The following is a 22,574-nucleotide window of genomic DNA, read 5'->3' as shown; positions in this document are numbered from 1 at the left end:
CGTCACCTCCAGATGTTATTACACACAAGAACCTGATGCTTACAATGATGCCAGAAGCTGGAGGAGACGAGGCCTGGGGAGAGAGACACACACAGACACACCTTGACCCACACGTGGAGATCGTCCAGTTCCCTTGCTCACCTCTCATCACTGCAGCTTTACCACACGACACTGAAGGGAACAGAGGAACGCCTGCTTGTGTTTTACACATGAGCTGCGGAGAACAGCTGACACTGAAACCTGTCAGGCCATCAAACACACTAATCTCCACTAGCATGACAGGAAACTCCTGAATGTTCCTGAACGAGTCAGACTCATCGGAGTCTCAGCACATGAACGGGTGAGTGTAAGCGAACAGTGATGATCTCCACCAGAGGAAGAGTTCACTTTAAATCTGCTCATGACGAGGCGACTCGCTGCGCAGAAGCTGGAACCTGCTGGAAATCACACTAACCTCAGATAATGAGCTAGAGAGAACCAGAACATGCTGTTTCTTTCTAATTATTAGTGAAATTTACTAGCAATTTCTGAGTGCAAATTGTTTAAAAGTAAATCATACACCAATTTTTTCCAGTGCATGTTATACATCATTTTCCTTTTAATGTTATTTTGAGGATTTCTGGTTCATTAGGAAACTGAGGGAGACTGCCCTACAGTTCTACATGTGAATAATGTGTGTTTTATACAGCCTGCACTGTGACTGTGTCTTTCACTGCTACATTTACACCTCTATGCATAAAATATTCTGTGAAATGCATCTTTTGATTTTAAATCATATTTGATGCTTCAGATGTTCCTTCTCTCTGAAAGCAGAAATGCAAATATATATTTTATTACTGATTAATCCATTCTGGTGTGAATGGGAAAAATAAGAAAAGTCCATTCTTAATTCACTGTATAATTATTGTTAATAATTGACAACAGGCTGTTGAATTCTTGAAAAATAATACTAATGATAATAATAATAATAAACTAAACTTATAAATAATAATGTGTGTGTGTGACATCAGGTCTACGCCGTGTGTGTGTGACGTCAGGTCTACGCCGTGTGTGTGACGTCAGGTCTACGCTGTGTGTGTGTGTGACGTCAGGTCTACGCTGTAAGAGGCAGTACAACATTACTAACACACAGAGCACAGCGTCGTGTGTGAGAGAGAGCCATGGGAATGGCGATGAGAAAAATAACACACAAAGGTGACATGTCACGCTAAATTAAAGTAATGAGGAAACATACAGGACTGAGTGAGATAAAACTTTGTGAATGCTGTTGTAATCATGCATCATCAACCCCAGAGGAGTTCCTATCTCTCATCACAGTCACAGAGCAGAAATAACACAGGCGCTCTTACCTGGAGCTCCTGAGGGAAAAGACAACAGCTCGTCATGCAGGAGCCGCTCGCTCACACAGGAGGGAGGTGAAGAAAACATGACACGTGTTTTTCAGAACAGAAACACACAAAAATTAAAATGTCCATAACATAATCAAAACCGAAGTACATTTATCCTGCAGTGGATAAATGAAGGTAATAGAAGCAGAGCAGAAAGAAAGTCAAAGCCACATCAAACAGCAGCAAAAAACTAAACAACATTAATATCTGGAGTGTCATAAACATAGTTCTGCCATGACAACTCTCTGAGTGTTTGGCATGCTAATGGATATATGACAATGGTGATATGTTTGGTCTTGGCGGAATAGAGCTGCTACACTGCTGCTGCTGCTGTTATTGCTGCTGTTATTACTGTTGCTGCTGTTATTACTGCTGCTGCTGTTATTGCTGCTGTTATTACTGTTGCTGCTGCTGTTATTGCTGCTGCTGCTGTTATTACTGTTGCTGCTGCTGCTGCTACTGTTATTACTGTTGCTGCTACTGCTGCTGCTACTGTTATTACTGTTGCTGCTACTGCTGCTGCTACTGTTATTACTGCTGCTGCTACTGCTGCTGCTGCTTTTATTGCTGCTGCTGTTATTACTACTGCTGCTGCTGCTGCTGTTACTGCTGCTGCTGTTATTGATGCTGCTGTTATTACTGCTGCTGCTGTTATTGCTGCTGCTGCTGCTGTTATTGCTGCTGTTATTACTGTTGCTGCTGCTGTTATTGCTGCTGCTGCTACTGCTGTTATTACTGCTGCTACTGCTGTTATTAATGCTGCTGCTGCTACTGCTGTTATTGATGCTGCTGCTGCTGCTGCTGCTGCTGTTATTACTGCTGCTACTGCTGTTATTGCTGTTATTAATGCTGCTGCTGCTGCTGTTATTAATGCTGCTGCTGTTATTACTGCTGCTGCTATTACTACTGCTGCTGCTGCTGCTGCTACTGCTGTTATTAATGCTGCTGCTGTTATTACTGCTGCTGCTATTACTACTGCTGCTGCTGCTGCTGCTACTGCTGTTATTAATGCTGCTGCTGCTGTTGCTGTTATTAATGCTGCTGCTGCTGTTGCTGTTATTACTGCTGCTGCTACTGCTGTTATTAATGCTGCTGCTGTTATTACTGCTGCTGCTATTACTACTACTACTGCTGCTGCTGCTGCTGCTGCTGCTACTGCTGTTATTAATGCTGCTGCTGTTATTAATGCTGCTGCTGCTGTTGTTATTAATGCTGCTGCTGTTGCTGTTATTAATGCTGCTCCTGCTGCTGCTGTTATTAATGCTGCTGCTGCTGCTACTGCTGTTATTAATGCTGCTGCTGTTATTGATGTTGCTGCTGCTGTTATTGCTGCTGCTGCTGTTATTACTGCTGCTGCTGTTATTAATGCTGCTGCTACTGCTGTTATTAATGCTGCTGCTGCTGCTGTTATTGATGCTGTTATTACTGCTGCTGCTGCTGCTGCTGTTATTGCTGATGCTGCTGTTATTGCTGCTGCTGCTGCTGCTGTTATTACTGCTGCTGCTGCTGCTGCTGTTTTTGATGCTGCTGCTGCTGTCATTGCTGCTGCTGTTATTGCTGCTGCTGCTGTTATTGCTGCTGCTGTTATTGCTGCTGCTGCTGCTGTTATTACTGCTGCTGCTGTTATTGCTGCTGCTGCTGTTATTGCTGCTGCTGTTATTGCTGCTGCTGCTGCTGTTATTGCTGCTGCTGTTATTACTGCTGCTGCTGTTATTTCTGCTGCTGCTGTTATTACTGCTGCTGCTGCTGCTGCTGCTGCTGTTATTGATGCTGCTTCTGCTGTTATTGATGCTGCTGCTGCTGTTACTGCTGCTAGTACTGCTGCTGCTGTTATTACTGCTGCTGCTGCTACTGTTATTACTGCTGCTGCTACTGCTGTTATTACTACTACTGCTGCTGCTGCTACTGCTGTTATTACTACTACTGCTGCTGCTGTTATTAATGCTGCTGCTGCTGTTGCTGTTATTAATGCTGCTGTTGCTGTTATTACTGCTGCTGCTGCTGCTACTGCTGTTATTAATGCTGCTGCTGCTGCTACTGCTGTTATTGATGCTGCTGCTGCTGCTGCTGCTGTTATTACTGCTGCTGCTGTTATTAATGCTGCTGCTGCTGCTGCTGCTGCTGCTACTGCTGTTATTAATGCTGCTGCTGTTATAACTGCTGCTGCTATTACTACTACTGCTGCTGCTGCTACTGCTGTTATTAATGCTGCTGCTGCTGTTGCTGTTATTAATGCTGCTGCTGCTGTTGCTGTTATTACTGCTGCTGCAACTGCTGTTATTAATGCTGCTGCTGTTATTACTGCTGCTGCTATTACTACTACTGCTGCTGCTACTGCTGTTATTAATGCTGCTGCTGTTATTAATGCTGCTGCTGCTGTTATTAATGCTGCTGCTGTTGCTGTTATTAATGCTGCTGCTGCTGTTATTAATGCTGCTGCTGCTACTGCTGTTATTAATGCTGCTGCTGCTGTTATTGATGCTGCTGCTGCTGTTATTGCTGCTGCTGCTGCTGTTATTAAAGAGGTGTGTGAACTTGCAAGTACGATGTCAAGGACTGTAATTTGCTCTGGCCCCCTTCCTGTTCGCAGGAGTGATGAGATAGTTAGTAGATTGTGTTCGCTTAACGGTTGGCTGTCTAAGTGGTGTCCGCTTAATAATAATATAGAATTCATAGACAATTGGAAAAGTTTTTGGGGCAAACCTGACCTGTTGAAAAGAGATGGTATTCATCCCTCCTGGGATGGTGCTGCTCTTCTCTCTAGTAATATGGCTCATAGTCTTAGAGCTCAAACATGACAATCTGGGGCTCAGGTCAGGAAGCAGACAGACTGGCTAAACCGACTGTCTGCTAGCGGCCTCTCGTCACCAAGGTCAGATAAATCCCATCACATAGAGCCTCTTTCACCTAGCTATCATCATATAGAGACTGTGTCTGTTCCCCGAATTTGGAAATCCAAAAAACGTTTAAACCCAACTAAGGTTAAAAATTTAATTGATGTTCAACAAATAAAAAACAGCTATAATACAGATGAGCAAATGCTAAAGCTTGGGTTGCTGAATATTCGATCGCTTACTTCAAAAGCACTCATTGTTAATGATATGATTTCAGATAATAACCTAGATGTGCTGTGTTTGACAGAAACCTGGCTAAAACCAAACGATTACATTACTTTAAATGAATCAACCCCGCAAGATTACTGTTATAAACATGAGCCTCGTCTGAAACGCAAAGGGGGTGGTGTTGCTGTAATCTATAGTAATAGTTTCAAAACCACTAAGAAATCAAGTTTTAAATATAATTCTTTTGAAGCATTGGTGCTTAATGTAAAAATATATAGTGTAAACGATAAATCACGTTTGAGATTTGTGCTGGCTACTGTATACAGGCCACCAGGGCACCATACAGACTTTATCAAAGAATTTGCAGACTTTCTATCAGAATTAATATTGACTGCAGATAAAGTACTAATTGTTGGTGATTTTAATATACACATCGATAATGAAAAAGATGCATTGGGATTGGCATTTAAAGACATTGTAAATTCAATTGGAGTTAGACAACACGTGTCAGGACCTACTCATCGTCGTAATCATACTCTAGATCTAATATTATCACACGGAATAGATGTGGATGCCGTTGAAATTCTGCAGCAGAGCGATGACATCTCAGATCATTATCTAGTCTCGTGTAATTTGCATTTAGCCAAGGCTGCAAAGCCGACTCCGTGTTTCAAATATGTGAGACCTATCACTTCTGCTACTAAAGATTGCTTTATTAATAATCTTCCTAATCAGTTTCATCATCTCAGCATCTCAGATAGCTTAGAAGAACTAGATATTACAACAGAAACGTTTAACTCTCTCTTTTCCAGCACTTTAGACACAGTTGCTCCGTTGCGCTTAAAGAAGATTAAAGAAAATAGTCCAACGCCGTGGTACAACGAGCACACTCGGGCCCTTAAGAGAGCAGCCAGAAAAATGGAGCGCAACTGGAAGAAAACAAAACTAGAGGTATTTCGCATTTCATGGAAAGAGAGCTCAATTACTTACAGAGAGGCTTTAAAAGCTGCTAGATCTGCTTATTTTTCAACCCTATTAGAAGAAAATAAACATAATCCTAGGTATTTATTTGAAACGGTGGCTAAACTAACGAAAAATAAAGCTTCAAGCACCGAAGTTTCCAAGCAACACAGCAGTAATGACTTTATGAACTTCTTCACTTATAAGATTGATAATATCAGGGACAAAATTATAACTATGCAACCGTCTACTACAGTATCGCATCAGGCAGTGCATTGTAGTCTCCCTGAGGAAAAATTTGATTCATTCGTTGCTATAGGAGAGGAAGAATTTACTAAACTCGTTAAATCATCTAAATCTACAACATGTATGTTAGACCCTATACCGACTAAGCTACTGAAAGAAATACTTCCAGAGGTCATAGATCCTCTTCTTAATATCATTAATTCGTCTTTGTCTCTAGGATACGTACCAAAAACCTTTAAGCTGGCTATGATTAAACCGCTTGTTAAAAAAACGCAACTTGATCCTTCAGAATTAGTCAATTACAGGCCGATCTCGAATCTACCTTTTCTGTCAAAGATATTAGAAAAGGCAGTATCTTCACAACTGTGTTCCTTTCTTGAAAGAAATGATATCTGCGAGGATTTCCAGTCCGGATTTAGACCGTACCATAGTACCGAAACAGCTCTCGTTAGAGTCACAAATGATTTGCTCTTATCATCCGATCGTGGTTGTATCTCTCTATTAGTGTTACTCGATCTTAGCGCTGCATTTGACACCATCGACCACAACGTTCTTTTAAATAGATTAGAACATTATGTTGGCATTACAGGAAATGCACTAGAATGGTTTAAATCATACTTATCTGACCGTTATCAGTTTGTAGCAGTAAATGATGAGATGTCTCATCGATCACAGGTTAAGTATGGCGTACCACAAGGCTCAGTATTAGGACCGCTGCTGTTCACTCTGTACATGCTACCATTAGGAGATATCATTAGGAAACATGGAATTAGCTTTCACTGTTATGCTGACGATACTCAGCTCTATATTTCTTCAAAACCTAACGAAACTTATCAATTCACAAAATTAACGGAATGCATAGCGGATATAAAAAAATTGGATGACTTGTAATTTCCTACTTCTAAATTCTGAAAAAACAGAGTTTCTAATTATTGGACAAAAAACTTCCTCACGTAATAATCTAGAATACTGTCTAACACTTGATGGCTGCTCTGTTAAGTCTTCGTCGTCGGTTAGGAACCTGGGTGTGCTCTTTGATACCAATCTTTCATTTGAAAGTCACGTGTCTAGTATCTGTAAAACTGCATTTTTCCATCTTAAAAATATATCTAAATTACGTCATATGCTCTCATTGACAAATGCGGAACAATTAGTTCATGCGTTCATGACCTCAAGGCTAGATTATTGTAATGCTCTACTGGGTGGTTGCCCTGCACGCTTAATAAACAAACTACAGCTGGTCCAAAACGCATCAGCTCGAGTTCTTACCAGAACCAGGAAGTATGACCATATTAGCCCAGTTCTGTCAAAACTGCACTGGCTCCCTATTAAACATCGCATAAATTTTAAAATATTGCTGATTACTTACAAAGCACTGAATGGTTTAGCTCCGCAGTACTTGAGCGAGCTCTTAACGCATTATAGTCCGTCACGTCTATTACGATCTCAAAATTCCGGCCAGTTGATTATACCTAGAATATCAAAATCCACTGCTGGCGGTAGATCCTTTTCCTATTTAGCACCAAAACTCTGAAACAGTCTTTCTACCATTGTCCGGGAAGCAGACACACTCTGTCAGTTCAAAGCCAGATTAAAGACACATCTCTTTGACCTAGCTTTCACATAATACATTATAGACTTCTATAATTTAATGTTATGCTGCATAGATTAGGTCAGCCGGAACCGGGAACACTTCCCAAAAATCCTGATGTACTCGTTACATCATGAGAAGAATGGCATCTACGCTAATTTTAGTGTCTGTGTTTATCCCAAGGTTTTTCCGCAGCCTGCCGGATCCAGGCCGTATCCAGATCTGACGAAGGACCTTCACCTGGACCGATGACAACGCAGTGCTGAAGTGCCAACTAGTCTCTCCCTATGGAGGATCCCACTACCACTCTACAGATAAGGCGTTGTCGGGAAAATTCGTCTTGCGGTCCTACCCCAAAGCAACAAATAAAATAAAATTCCTTATCAAAATTTATAAGGAAAGACAAGTATTTTGTTTAGGCTTGGCTTGTAGGGAATTCCAAACCTGCGTATATTCTAACGCACATAACTATAGAACCCATTCTAAATGCGCATGTGACTGCCATCAGCGTTTCTCACAGGTTCGCGTTTAAAGTCTGTGTAGAGAGAATGGTGTCGTCTTAGCGGCCCCAAATTTAATAACAAATGATCATTGCGACGGAACCAAATCAATTAAAACTAAGTTTAGATGGAAATAACTTAACTCTGCTGTAAAGCCGAAACAATCTCTGTTACCTTAAATTATACGCTTATCTCTGTAAAGCTGCTTTGAGACAATCTACATTGTTAAAAGCGCTATATAAATGAAGATGACTTGACTTGACTTGACTTATTACTGCTGCTGCTGTTATTAATGCTGCTGCTACTGCTGTTATTAATGCTGCTGCTGCTGCTACTGCTGTTATTAATGCTGCTGCTGCTGCTGCTACTACTGCTGTTATTAATGCTGCTGCTGTTATTGCTGCTGTTATTGCTGCTGCTGCTGTTATTACAGCTGCTGCTGTTACTGATGCTGCTGTTACTGCTGCTGCTGCTGTTACTGCTGCTGTTATTGCTGCTGCTGCTGTTATTACTGCTGCTGCTGCTGCTGTTTTTTATGCTGCTGCTGCTGTCATTGCTGCTGCTGTTATTGCTGCTGCTGTTATTACTGCTGCTGCTGTTATTACTGTTGCTGCTGTTATTACTGCTGCTGCTGCTGCTATTGCTGCTTTTATTACTACTGCTGCTGCTGCTGCTGCTGCTGCTGTTATTGCTGCTGCTGTTATTACTGCTGCTGTTATTGCTGCTATTGCTGCTGTTACTGCTGTTATTGCTGCTGCTGCTGCTGTTATTGCTGCTGCTGCTGTTATTACTGCTGCTGCTATTACTGCTGCTGCTACTGCTGTTATTACTGCTGCGGCTGCTGCTGCTGTTATTACTGCTGCTGTTGTTATTACTGCTGCTGCTGTTATTGCTGCTGTTATTACTGTTGCTGCTGCTGCTGCTACTGTTATTACTGCTGCTGCTGCTACTGCTGCTGCTGTTATTGCTGCTGTTATTACTGTTGCTGCTGTTATTACTGCTGCTGCTGTTATTGCTGCTGCTGCTGCTGCTGCTGTTATTACTGTTGCTGCTGCTGCTACTGTTATTACTGCTGCTGCTGCTGCTGCTGTTATTGCTGCTGTTATTGCTGCTGCTGTTATTGATGCTGCTGCTGTTACTGCTGCTGCTGTTATTGATGCTGCTGCTGCTGTTATTGCTGCTGCTGTTATTACTGCTGCTGCTGTTATTACTGCTACTGCTGCTGCTGCTGTTATTGATGCTGCTGCTGCTGCTGCTGTTACTGCTGCTAGTACTGCTGCTGCTGTTATTACTGTTGCTGCTACTGTTATTACTGCTGCTGCTGCTGCTACTACTGCTGTTATTACTGCTGCTGCTGCTGCTGTTATTACTGCTGCTGCTGTTATTAATGCTGCTGCTGCTGCTGTTGCTGTTATTAATGCTGCTGTTGCTGCTGTTGCTGTTATTACTGCTGCTGCTACTGCTGTTATTAATGCTGCTGCTACTGCTGTTATTGATGCTGCTGCTGCTGTTATTACTGCTGCTGCTGTTATTGCTGTTATTAATGCTGCTGCTGCTGTTATTGCTGTTATTAATGCTGCTGCTGCTGTTATAAATGCTGCTGCTGTTATTACTGCTGCTGCTGTTATTACTGCTGCTGTTATTACTGCTGCTGCTGTTATTACTGCTGCTGTTATTAATGCTGCTGCTGCTGTTATTGCTGTTATTAATGCTGCTGCTGCTGTTATAAATGCTGCTGCTGTTATTACTGCTGCTGTTATAAATGCTGCTGCTGTTATTACTGCTGCTGCTGTTATTACTGCTGCTGTTATTAATGCTGCTGCTGCTGTTATTGCTGTTATTAATGCTGCTGCTGCTGTTATAAATGCTGCTGCTGTTATTACTGCTGCTGCTATTACTACTGCTGCTGCTGCTGCTACTGCTGTTATTAATGCTGCTGCTGTTATTAATGCTGCTGCTGCTGCTGTTGCTGTTATTAATGCTGCTGCTGCTGTTGCTGTTATTACTGCTGCTTCTACTGCTGTTATTAATGCTGCTGCTGCTGTTATTACTGCTGCTGCTATTACTACTGCTGCTGTTGCTGCTGCTACTGATGTTATTAATGCTGCTGCTGTTATTAATGCTGCTGCTGCTGTTATTAATGCTGCTGCTGCTGTTGCTGTTATTAATGCTGCTGCTGCTGTTATTAATGCTGCTGCTGCTGCTACTGCTGTTATTAATGCTGCTGCTGCTGTTATTGCTGCTGCTGCTGTTATTACTGCTGCTGCTGTTATTACTGCTGCTGCTACTGCTGTTATTAATGCTGCTGCTGCTACTGCTGTTATTAATGCTGCTGCTGTTATTAATGCTGCTGCTGTTATTACTGCTGCGGCTGTTACTGATGCTGCTGTTACTACTGCTGCTGCTGCTGCTGCTGTTACTGCTGCTGTTATTGCTGCTGCTGCTGTTTTTGATGATGCTGCTGCTGCTGTCATTGCTGCTGCTGTTATTGCTGCTGCTGTTATTACTGCTGCTGCTGATATTACTGTTGCTGCTGTTATTACTGCTGCTGCTGCTGCTATTGCTGCTTTTATTACTGCTGCTGCTGCTGTTATTACTGCTGCTGTTATTGCTGCTATTGCTGCTGTTATTGCTGCTGTTACTGCTGTTATTGCTGCTGCTGCTGTTATTGCTGCTGCTGTTATTACTGCTGCTGCTGTTATTGCTGCTGCTGTTATTACTGCTGCTGTTATTACTGCTGCTGCTATTACTGCTGCTACTGCTGTTATTACTGCTGTTGTTATTACTGCTGCTGCTATTACTGCTGCTACTGCTGTTATTACTGCTGTTGTTATTACTGCTGCGGCTGCTGCTGCTGTTATTGCTGCTGTTATTACTGCTGCTGTTGTTATTACTGCTGCTGCTGTTATTGCTGCTGCTACTGTCATTGTTGCTGCTGTTGTTATTGCTGCTGTTGTTGTTGTTGCTGCTGCTGCTGTTATCGCTGTTGGGTATTGCTGCTGCTATTGCTTCTTCTGTTGGTTGTTGTTGCTGCTGTAATTGCTGTTGCTGCAGAACAAGTACGGGACTTGCTACTGCCAATACATGCATCACGCTGCTGTGAGCAAGTAAGACATGCTGCTGCTGTACAATATAGCATACATTATTTACCCATATCATTACCAGTAGCATATCTATACAGGTGGAGCTGGGGAAGGTGAAGGGTTTCTGAAAGCACGCTGCAAACTACTACAGCAAATGCCGACCACTAGGGCTGTCGCGGTGAAGGAATTTCCCTTTTAAGGTAATTTTGAGTGGCTCAATAGCGCGGTATCCGGTATTATCGCCATTTATTTATTTATTTAGATATATTTATATTTATTTGTTGCTATATAAATAGGTTTTACCATGTGGTCAGCATGCACAAAAACGAGTAGCTTACATTTTCAGTAACCAATGTAACCGAAACTAAACAGCGTCTCTGCACATTGAAAGGCTGTCAATCAGCGCGCATTACATTGTTACGGCAATGGACTGTCTTTGAGTGAATCATTAAACCGTTCATTCAACGAACACGTTCAAAAACGCTGATTCTTTAAAGGAGAACTTGGTAGCTTTTTTAACTTAATAAAACTGTCAAGAAATCATTTGGATGGTTAAACAACCTGTTCTGGTGATATTGGTGACTTTCCCCGCTCCCCCCAGCGTTCCCAGGCGGAAAACCAACCTTGCAACTTGTTCACTACCGTCCCGGCAAGATAGAAATGGGAAGTCTCGTGAGAAGCGAAAGCGAGAACGAGAACGAGCGCAAAACACAAATTGCTTTACGGCAATTCGACATAAACACACACGCATGTATGATGTATTACCAGATTACCCACCTCGGTAGACAAAGCTCCACACGATACAGTTGGCTTGCTCCGATCAAAACAAACGCACATGAGCAGCGGTAGAGAGGGGGAGGAGGCCGCCGCAAGTGAGTTTTTTACGACTGTGTTGTGAAATATACGCCCCCCCACAGCTGTAGGGGGAGCTCGTGGGGAAAACATGCGACAACAAAAGGGAAAATCAGCGAAGAAGTGACTAGAGTTCGCTAGAGTTGCCGAGTTCGGCTTTAAAAGATAGTAATGAAACAAGTTGTTAAGCTCCACTTTTCAAGGCTGAGCTGACCAGCAATGCGTCGCATGGGTAACGCTGATTCAATGCGTGACTCGCTGCTTTTGATTCCCGCGGCTTCCTCGCGCTTTGGAATGCTGACCAGCCCTGTCGCTGATGCCATTCATGGTAAATCCCCTTAAACGTTGAGAGGATGACACGACAAATATTTCGCTTTCCTTGGACACGGAAAGCTTTTCACGCATATATATGACTTGACTTGACCTCAAAGACAGATGCAGGTAATCGCACGCGCTCAGTCGATCTCTCTCATTCACTGTTAAGTCTTAAGTGCAAATCAATGAAGCCTCTGTACAAATCACCATGATAAAAACAGTCTTGTTATCATTATTAACTTATTTAACATTCAATACACATGCACAAAGTTCAAAACAAGAAGGGTATAGCCTTATGAAAAAAGAAAACATGCGAATATCGCGGTTGCTACGGTTACTTGCATTCCTCTGCGGTTGGCTTCTCAGTAGCGCGGTTTTACAATTTTGCAGTTATCACGACAGCTCTACCGACCACATATTTGAAAGTTAAGATACAGTAGGAGCCAGTCAGCTGTGCCCTATAGAGAGTGATGTGATTGCAAGCAGAATGAGTTAAGGACCTGTCAGCCTGCGCCATCTAGAGTTTCATGACAGAACTTTGTATATGGCCTTCACATATGCACATTTTGGACACACTGACCTGGTTTCCAGCAGAACTCTTCTTGTTTGCTTGGTTACTTCGCTGCTGAGCACTGATAGAGAGGGAGAGAAAGCAATGGTGAATATGACATAAAGATGAAACATTTAATATCTAATATGTCTGTTTTTGCAATCAGAACGTGTCTAAGCATGTTCCAGACAAACATTTCCATTTTCAGACAAACATTTCCTGTTGTACATACTTCGCAAAGCCAATGAAATCCTCATGGTTAGTGTTAATGTATGCGAGCTGAACGTCAATAAGCAGCAAAACCTGCAGAGACATATAGATGCACATACAGTGTTTGCACAACAGTACAGAGCCGTAATCTCATTACAGAGCCGTAATCTCATTATATGCCCTGCGTTCACAGATATCCAGGCATATCGTACCTGCTCTTTGGCTTTGCTCTCTCTGTCACGGATATGAGTTGTGACAATCCGCTCTGTTTCCTCTCGCAGGGTTGGGAAAGAATCCAGCTGAATATGCAGAAAATCAAAAATACAATATTAAAAATCTGACCAACAGTTTTAGGATTAGTGGCTGCATGTCATAGTACTAAACTACACTGCAACAGTGTTACCAGACCAGTGTGATGGCTTTGCTTGACAAACACACCTCCGTTAAGTTGTTACTCAGTGGAGATCTGGATCTGCAAAAGGTTACTGTATGACTTGAAATATAGTGCATGATAATTATATGGACTACTGTGATGATAATGTCAAGACCCCAATATATAAAGAACAATATACTTCTAGAACTTGTGTGGTTCATTTCTTCTGTTCAGTCGGTCGAGCTCAGATGAGAGTAAGAACATGAACACACTGGAGAGACGCTTTATAGTAGAAACTGATGTTGTAACTAACTGTAAGCAACATGATTGATCTGGATTGCCCTTGTTGTGCAAGCACTGGGTTGACGAGAATGACATTTGTGCCTTTGTTTTAATACAGTTGAAGATCAACATGACAGTCACACCTGAACCAGTTAACCAAGGTGTTCAGGTGACTTGAAAACAACAGCAACTGTCTTGTGGAGCAGGTTTGGAAAAGGAGTCAGCAGATCTTCAGGAGCAGGGTTAGAGAGCCCTGCTCTAAACACAGTCCCAAGCACAATATTTTGTCCTCCCACCAGTCAGACTGTTCAGTTCACACACTGTCCCCTACTCCACACTCTTGAGTCACAGTTCAAAGTCGAGGGATCCCCTACTGTTGGGTTCTGTAGAGTGAGCTCATCCTCCCCTTCTTCCTGTGCTGCAGAAATCGTTGCTGTTCACCAACATAAGGTGTGTTTTATAAGCTGGTAACTGCATGCTAAGTGGGAGAGCCTGTGGACCAGCTACACCAGCTCTGTTTTTCTTTAAAACAACATAACTATGCTGGTCCACCAGCTAGACTAGCACTATACCAGAATAAACCAGCTGGTTTATGCAGGGATCTCTGCTGTTGCAAAGATGTAGAAATGGTGCATCATACTGTCGAAGATAATGCTGCCAGTCGTTCCCAAATGGATATTTTGGATGATAAAGCACATGGTATTCAGTGGCAACATCATCCACTTGGTTTAAGAGTTCTTCCCCATTGTGGTTTGATTTTCTTGTATCTAAGAAAGACACAAAGTCGCACGCAATTTTGGATGTGAGACGGTTGAATTTCACTATTATGAAATGGTGTCTCTGAATACTGAGGCTAGATGCTCTGACGACAGATCAGAAAGATGCCTGAAGGAGGCATATATTCAGATTGTGCAGAGGCACAGGCAAATTCTGACATTGGCCTTCAAGGGCAAGGCAGTCTTTCCATGTAAGCTTTCAGATTCTTTCACAAAGAGTATGACGCAGCACAAGCCCGTCTGGGGCTCCAGGGCATCCGCTTGTTGAATTCTCCACAACCGGTTGGCGGCAGTCCGCTCAAACCAACTGGCTACGTAACACTGGGATATTGTTCTTAGTTTTATAAAGGATTTGGGTCTGAGAGTCTTCCTTGAAAAGTGCGTCTCCATTCTGTGTTCAGTCGAGCCCAGTCCCACTCACAGGGATCTTCTCAGGTGCAGTCGCCATGCAAATATCAACAGATTTGGTCAATTTCGGGAGTGCAGAAGTGGACTAGTTTACTTCAGCAAGACAATTCACTGCCCTGAATTGGCAGAAAAGTGAGGTTATTTCTGAGAAAAGAGCCTGCAGCATTTGAGATAAACACACTTGACCCATTGGATGGCATTTAAACAGCATCACAAGTGAACACATCCTCTTTGTGGCTGCTGTATATACCAGGGCTCCTTCTATATCAGTCATAGGTCAGGGTAGCTCCGGTCCTTGATGCTGATTGGTCAGGACAGCTGTGTTATATTCAGTAGCAGCCGTGACTTGTTTACCTTATTGGAGCACTGACGGACTGTGTTGATCAGCTCCTGAACCACCAGGTCAATGCATTTAATACACGGCTCCTTTATCTTCACAACCTGCTTCTTCACGATCGCCTCAAAGGCCATGTCTGGAGTGAACAAACCCGTCCTGCGTCACAAACAACAGAATTATGCTCAAGTTCCCACAGCACTTCTAAAAACACCAGGGCCCTCACTTATTATACACATCTGATAATAAAATCCATGGATCTACAATAAAAGTGAGAAACTAAAGAGGATTTGTGACAGGTCATGCATACTTGATCTCAACACGCTCAATCAACATATGAACGAGTAAAACAAACTCTCACCTGATGCCATGAATGTTCTTAATGGCGTAGCTGATTTCACGACGCATTTCCTTCTCATCGCACTCCATCTGTGTCACAGAACACAAGAAAACTTTGGATGAAGAAGTAAGAAAATGCGAAACCGTCATGTGTAGAGTGCGTGTGCTAACACCTGCCTTGACCAGCTCAAACGGGAAGCGCTCGTGGAAGATGCGGTTGATCTTGGCTCCACCCGACAGCTCAACGGTGTCCACCTGATCGCCAGAGCCTTCGATGCGCTTCTCAAAGTCCACCGAGAACTGCTGCACCATCCTGTCACAAACACAAACAGACATCTGCAACTTCTGCCTGAGTGTCCTGACATCCACATGTGTGTCTGATCTGTTCATTGAGCCGCTCTGCTGTGACTGAACTGTATCATACTGTATGTCTTTAGATCAAAGAATGAACCAAATTACAAAATACAACACTTTTATTTTCACTTGCTGTAAGCTTTCTTACACTCCCATTAACCTATATTATTACACGGCTCTGTGGACTGCTTGATTCTGATTGGTCAATTGCACCATCCAGCGGTTTATTATTCTCTGAAAACAGAAACACAGGCTCATCCGGGTCACTGAAGTCAGCAGAATACGCTTTCTAGGAGCGTTTTTTCTTCGTGGAAGTTTTGCTTTTGGTGAGCTGGTAAACTATTAAAACTCAGTCAAATCAATATTTTGTGTACAGTTATTTAATTATGCCATCCAGTATCGTGGACTTGCTCTCTCGTTTCATAGAAACGCAGCGGCGGCCATTTTATGACTATTGTTTCGTACACTGTTGTATTATAAGAAACAGGTACGATGTTAAAACAGTTTAATCTGAAATCAATATCTCTTATCTCCATAATTATTTATGTGGTGAAATGCTGTGTAATTAGTGGTATGACTGTAGCCTGGCTAACGTCAGACCTCGTCTCATTGATACATGGTCTGGGAACCACGTTCATTTTCTCGTATTTGAGGCGTGGTTTACGAATGCCCAGAGCCGTTTATTGGGCGCTACGAATGTCTATCAAATGCGCTGAACGTAGCTCATAGCCAATCATTCAATTATACCAGATGACGCATGTAGAGCGACAGAAATTCGACGAGGAAGAAGACGAAATAAACTTGAGTTCTAAACTACTTAGAACACTATCTAAGGCTGCATCGAAAGGTAACTTCGCGTCTGATGCCATGTTGGACCCATAGATATAAACAAACTGCTTTGGTGTGTCGCATAGACGTCGTCATCGTCTTGCTGCTCCCTCCCCGTTCTGTGATTGGTTCCCTTTATGATGGGAAAATCTGGTCCATGGTGTCCAGGCTGCCTAGCAGCGTGAATAAAATCGTGCTGCGCGCAAGGCAGAATGGGGAAACCCAGGCTAGGTATGACTGTATACCGTATCTCTTAAAGATCCATCTAGTTTGATCTTGCCGCTGAAACTGCTCTCTCTACAGAAGCTTTGCGTTTAAAGACCTAATAAAATATTACAACTCAGATCAATATTTCGTGTCTAATTATTTACTTATGTGGCAAGTAGCCGTGTAATAAGAGAGATAATGTACACACCGGTTGTTATCTCAGAATAAACCCCTTCAGGCTGATGCAAGACCTGATCCTGATCACCCTGTCGAAGGTTGATTCTGAGATAACAACCGGCTGGATGTACACTATCTCTTACTTAAACTGTCATGTGACAGCGTTAGCGTTCGCTGTTCGCTATGGGAGGTGGAGTAGTCGAGAGTCGAGCTGTGAGAGTCAATATGTGAGTTGTGGGTAGAGTCGAGAGTCGAGTTTTGAGAGTCGAGAGTCGAGCTGTGAGAGTTGAGCTGTGAGAGTCGAGCTGTGAGAGTCGAGCTGTGAGAGTCGAGAGTCGAGCTGTGAGCGGCGGGTAGAGTCGAGAGTCGAGAGTTGAGCTGTGAGCGGTGGGTAGAGTCGAGAGTCGAGCTGTGAGAGTCGAGCTGTGAGCGGTGGGTAGAGTCGAGAGTCGAGCTGTGAGCGGTGGGTAGAGTCGAGAGTCAAGCTGTGAGTGGTGGGTAGAGTCGAGAGTCGAGCTGTGAGCGGTGGGTAGAGTCGAGAGTCGAGTTGTGAGAGTCGAGAGTCGAGCTGTGAGCGGTGGGTAGAGTCGAGAGTCAAGCTGTGAGTGGTGGGTAGAGTCGAGAGTTGAGCTGTGAGCGGTGGTTAGAGTCTAGAGTCGAGAGTCGAGTTGTGAGAGTCGAGAGTCGAGCTGTGAGCGGTGGGTAGAGTCGAGAGTCAAGCTGTGAGTGGTGGGTAGAGTCGAGAGTTGAGCTGTGAGCGGTGGTTAGAGTCTAGAGTCGAGAGTCGAGTTGTGAGAGTCGAGAGTCGAGCTGTGAGCGGTGGGTAGAGTCGAGAGTCAATCTTTGAGTGGTGGGTAGAGTCGAGAGTTGAGCTGTGAGCGGTGGTTAGAGTCTAGAGTCGAGCTGTGAGAGTCGAGAGTCGAGCTGTGAGCGGTGGGTAGAGTCGAGAGTCAAGCTGTGAGTGGTGGGTAGAGTCGAGAGTCGAGCTGTGAGCGGTGGGTAGAGTCGAGAGTCGAGTTGTGAGTGGTGGGTAGAGTCGAGAGTCGAGCTGTGAGCGGTGGGTAGAGTCGAGAGTCAAGCTGTGAGTGGTGGGTAGAGTCGAGAGTCGAGCTGTGAGAGTTGAGCTGTGAGAGTCGAGAGTCGAGCTGTGAGCGGTGGGTAGAGTCGAGAGTCGAGTTGTGAGAGTCGAGCTGTGAGCGGTGGGTAGAGTCGAGAGTCAAGCTGTGAGTGGTGGGTAGAGTCGAGAGTCGAGTTGTGAGAGTCAAGAGTCAATCTTTGAGTGGTGGGTAGAGTCGAGAGTCGAGCTGTGAGTGGTGGGTAGAGTCGAGAGTCGAGCTGTGAGAGTTGAGCTGTGAGAGTCGAGAGTCGAGCTGTGAGCGGTGGGTAGAGTCGAGAGTCGAGCTGTGAGAGTCGAGAGTCGAGCTGTGAGCGGTGGGTAGAGTCGAGAGTCGAGTTGTGAGAGTCGAGAGTCGAGCTGTGAGCGGTGGGTAGAGTCGAGAGTCGAGTTGTGAGAGAAAAGAGTCCAGCTGTGAGAGTCGAGCTGTGAGCGCTGGGTAGAGTCGAGAGTCGAGTTGTGAGAGACGAGAGTCGAGCTGTGAGAGTCGAGCTGTGAGCGGTGGGTAGAGTCGAGAGTCGAGTTGTGAGAGTCGAGAGTCGAGCTGTGAGCGGTGGGTAGAGTCGAGAGTCGAGTTGTGAGAGTCGAGAGTCGAGCTGTGAGCGGTGGGTAGAGTCGAGAGTCGAGTTGTGAGAGAAAAGAGTCCAGCTGTGAGAGTCGAGCTGTGAGCGGTGGGTAGAGTCGAGAGTCGAGTTGTGAGAGACGAGAGTCGAGCTGTGAGAGTCGAGCTGTGAGCGGTGGGTAGAGTCGAGAGTCGAGCTGTGAGCGGCGGGTAGAGTTGAGAGTCGAGTTGTGAGAGTCGAGAGTCGAGTTGTGAGAGACGAGAGTCGAGCTGTGAGCGGTGGGTAGAGTCGAGAGTCGAGGTGTGAGAGAAAAGAGTCCAGCTGTGAGCGGTGGGTAGAGTCGAGAGTCGAGTTGTGAGAGACGAGAGTCGAGCTGTGAGAGTCGAGCTGTGAGCGGTGGGTAGAGTCGAGAGTCGAGTTGTGAGAGTCGAGAGTCGAGCTGTGAGCGGTGGGTAGAGTCGAGAGTCGAGTTGTGAGAGTCGAGAGTCGAGCTGTGAGCGGTGGGTAGAGTCGAGAGTCGAGTTGTGAGAGAAAAGAGTCCAGCTGTGAGCGGTGGGTAGAGTCGAGAGTCGAGTTGTGAGAGACGAGAGTCGAGCTGTGAGAGTCGAGCTGTGAGCGGTGGGTAGAGTCGAGAGTCGAGTTGTGAGAGTCGAGAGTCGAGCTGTGAGCGGTGGGTAGAGTCGAGAGTCGAGTTGTGAGAGTCGAGAGTCGAGTTGTGAGAGACGAGAGTCGAGCTGTGAGCGGTGGGTAGAGTCGAGAGTCGAGGTGTGAGAGTCGAGAGTCGAGGTGTGAGAGTCGAGAGTCGAGCTGTGAGCGGTGGGTAGAGTCGAGAGTCGAGTTGTGAGAGACGAGAGTCGAGCTGTGAGAGTCGAGCTGTGAGCGGTGGGTAGAGTCGAGAGTCGAGTTGTGAGAGTCGAGAGTCGAGCTGTGAGCGGTGGGTAGAGTCGAGAGTCGAGTTGTGAGAGTCGAGAGTCGAGCTGTGAGCGGTGGGTAGAGTCGAGAGTCGAGTTGTGAGAGAAAAGAGTCCAGCTGTGAGAGTCGAGCTGTGAGCGCTGGGTAGAGTCGAGAGTCGAGTTGTGAGAGACGAGAGTCGAGCTGTGAGAGTCGAGCTGTGAGAGTCGAGAGTCGAGCTGTGAGCGGTGGGTAGAGTCGAGAGTCGAGTTGTGAGAGTCGAGAGTCGAGCTGTGAGCGGTGGGTAGAGTCGAGAGTCGAGTTGTGAGAGTCGAGAGTCGAGCTGTGAGCGGTGGGTAGAGTCGAGAGTCGAGTTGTGAGAGAAAAGAGTCCAGCTGTGAGAGTCGAGCTGTGAGCGGTGGGTAGAGTCGAGAGTCGAGTTGTGAGAGACGAGAGTCGAGCTGTGAGAGTCGAGCTGTGAGCGGTGGGTAGAGTCGAGAGTCGAGTTGTGAGAGTCGAGCTGTGAGCGGTGGGTAGAGTCGAGAGTCGAGTTGTGAGAGACGAGAGTCGAGCTGTGAGAGTCGAGCTGTGAGCGGTGGGTAGAGTCGAGAGTCGAGCTGTGAGAGTCAAGAGTCGAGCTGTGAGCGGTGGGTAGAGTCGAGAGTCGAGTTGTGATAGTCGAGAGTCGAGCTGTGAGAGTCGAGAGTCGAGCTGTGAGAGTCGAGCTGTGAGAGTCGAGCTGTGAGAGTCGAGAGTCGAGCTGTGAACGGTGGGTAGAGTCGAGAGTCGAGCTGTGAGAGTCGAGAGTTGAGAGTCAAGCTGTGAGAGTCGAGAGTTCGCTATGAGAGACAGTGGAGTCGAGAGTCGAGCTGTGAGAGTCGAGCTGTGAGCGGTGGGTAGAGTCGAGAGTCGAGCGGTGGGTAGAGTCGAGAGTTGAGAGTCAAGCTGTGAGAGTCGAGAGTTCGCTATGAGAGACAGTGGAGTCGAGAGTCGAGCTGTGAGAGTCAAAAGTCGAACGTTCGCTGTTCGCTATGAGAAGCGGAGGAGTCGAGAGTCAAGCTGTGAGAGTCGAGAGTTCGCTGTTCGCTATGAGAGATGGTGGAGTCGAGAGTCGAGCTGTGAGAGTCGAACGTTCACTGTTCGCTATGAGAGGCGGGGGAGTCGAGGCACTCACTGCAGCAGGGCTTTGGACTTAGCTCAGCAGGAACGCTCTGTTTGCGTCACTGGCAGACCCTGTGAGCTGTGAGAGGCGGTCAGGTCAGGTCAAGAGTCGAGGCACTCACTGTAGCAGGACTTTGGTCTTAAATCAGCAGAAACGCTCTTTTAGCGTCACTGGCAGACCCTGTGAGCTGTGAGAGGCAGTGGAGTCGAGAGTCGAGCAGTGAGAGTCGAGCATTCGCTGTTCGCTATGAGAGGCGGGGGAGTCGAGGCACTCACTGCAGCAGGGCTTTGGACTTAGCTCAGCAGGAACGCTCTGTTAGCGTCACTGGCAGACCCTGTGAGCTGTGAGAGGCGGTCATGTCAAGAGTCGAGGCACTCACTGCAGCAGGGCTTTGGTCTTAAATCAGCAGAAACGCTCTGTTAGCGTCACTGGTAGACCCTGTGAGCTGTGAGAGGCGGTCAGGTCAGGTCAAGAGTCGAGGCACTCACTGCAGCAGGGCTTTGGTCTTAAATCAGCAGAAACGCTCTGTTAGCGTCACTGGCAGACCCTGTGAGCTGTGAGAGGCGGTCAGGTCAGGTCAAGAGTCGAGGCACTCACTGCAGCAGGGCTTTGGTCTTAAATCAGCAGAAACGCTCTGTTAGCGTCACTGGCAGACCCTGTGAGCTGTGAGAGGCGGTCAGGTCAGGTCAAGAGTCGAGGCACTCACTGTAGCAGGGCTTTGGTCTTAGCTCAGCAGGAACGCTCTGTTAGCGTCACTGGCAGACCCTGTGAGCTGTGAGAGGCGGTCATGTCAAGAGTCGAGGCACTCACTGCAGCAGGGCTTTGGTCTTAGCTCAGCATGAACGCTCTGTTAGCGTCACTGGCAGACCCTGTGAGCTGTGAGAGGCGGTCAGGTCAAGAGTCGAGGCACTCACTGCAGCAGAGCTTTGGTCTTGCGCGAAGGATCGTCGGGCCGGTAGTGACGGTACTCCTCTGCCTCTTTGTCCAGCGCCAGCAGCTGCGACTGCAGTTTACTGCGGAAGGCTGGCAGAGTGTCTCGGATGTGGTTGGTCAGTTGCTGTCAAACACAAATTAACAGTTAAATAGGAAGTTTTGCATTGCAACTAAAAGTCAAGAGCATATAATCAGGTTATGAATGGTGATCTGATTCAGAGCAGTTCTTCAGCATCTGGTGACACTGACCGCAGCCGTACCTGATTGAGGACCTTCTGCAGGTGTGGCGTTCCCATGCTGTCCGCCAGGTGCCTGTAAGATGGATGAGAGAGGAAGAACTTTCTCTCCGCTGCCAGAGCCGTTTTGATGTCCTTCTTCCCGTCTATGTCTTTCTGACTACGGTTCACCACCCCAATATAACCTGTGGGATCAGACAGACACTGCTCATGTATTTACTGCCTGTCTCACTAAAAGCACTAGGCAAACATGTTTCGAGTTGACATACTCATCATCCAAGCATTAGTCCCACTGGAGAGTATATCTAAGCTTGAGTTGCCACACTCATCATCCAAGCATTAGTCCCTCTGGAGGGTATATCTAAGCTCGAGTTGCCACACTCATCATCCAAGCATTAGTCCCTCTGGGGGGTATATCTAAGCTCGAGTTGCCATACTCATCATCCAAGCATTAGTCCCACTGGGGTGTATATCTAAGCTCGAGTTGCCACACTCATCATCCAAGCATTAGTCCCACTGGGGTGTATATCTAAGCTCGAGTTGCCATACTCATCATCCAAGCATTAGTCCCACTGGAGGGTATATCTAAGCTTGAGTTGCCGTGCTCATCATCCAAGCATTAGTAGTCGCACTGGGGGGTATATCTAAGCTCGAGTTGCCATACTCATCATCCAAGCATTAGTAGTCGCACTGGGGGGTATATCTAAGCTCGAGTTGCCATACTCATCATCCAAGCATTAGTAGTCGCACTGGGGGGTATATCTAAGCTTGAGTTGCCATACTCATCATCCAAGCATTAGTAGTCGCACTGGGGGGTATATCTAAGCTTGAGTTGCCATA

At 45.7% G+C, this 22,574-nt stretch overlaps 1 protein-coding gene across 1 annotated transcript in view; it reads right to left on the bottom strand.

Moving 5' to 3' along the window:
- The window catches only part of dnm3b (dynamin 3b), a gene marked incomplete at both ends in the record, with an annotated part of 60,741 nt that overhangs the window by 17,125 nt on the left and 21,042 nt on the right, over positions 1-22,574 (bottom strand). Inside the window, 8 exons of the mRNA XM_081373850.1 lie at positions 12,578-12,629; positions 12,780-12,850; positions 12,970-13,056; positions 14,951-15,089; positions 15,292-15,359; positions 15,447-15,582; positions 21,480-21,622; positions 21,759-21,919. Of these exons, the coding sequence (XP_081229976.1) occupies positions 12,578-12,629; positions 12,780-12,850; positions 12,970-13,056; positions 14,951-15,089; positions 15,292-15,359; positions 15,447-15,582; positions 21,480-21,622; positions 21,759-21,919 (857 nt within the window). The remainder of the gene's footprint in view (positions 1-12,577; positions 12,630-12,779; positions 12,851-12,969; positions 13,057-14,950; positions 15,090-15,291; positions 15,360-15,446; positions 15,583-21,479; positions 21,623-21,758; positions 21,920-22,574) is intronic.

This window comes from Scardinius erythrophthalmus, assembly GCF_964197995.2.
Source record: "Scardinius erythrophthalmus genome assembly, chromosome: 9".
NCBI classification, from domain to species: domain Eukaryota; kingdom Metazoa; phylum Chordata; class Actinopteri; order Cypriniformes; family Leuciscidae; genus Scardinius; species Scardinius erythrophthalmus.
The sequence above is the reverse complement of the archived record's forward strand: the minus strand, read 5'-3'. Positions and strand labels throughout refer to the sequence as shown.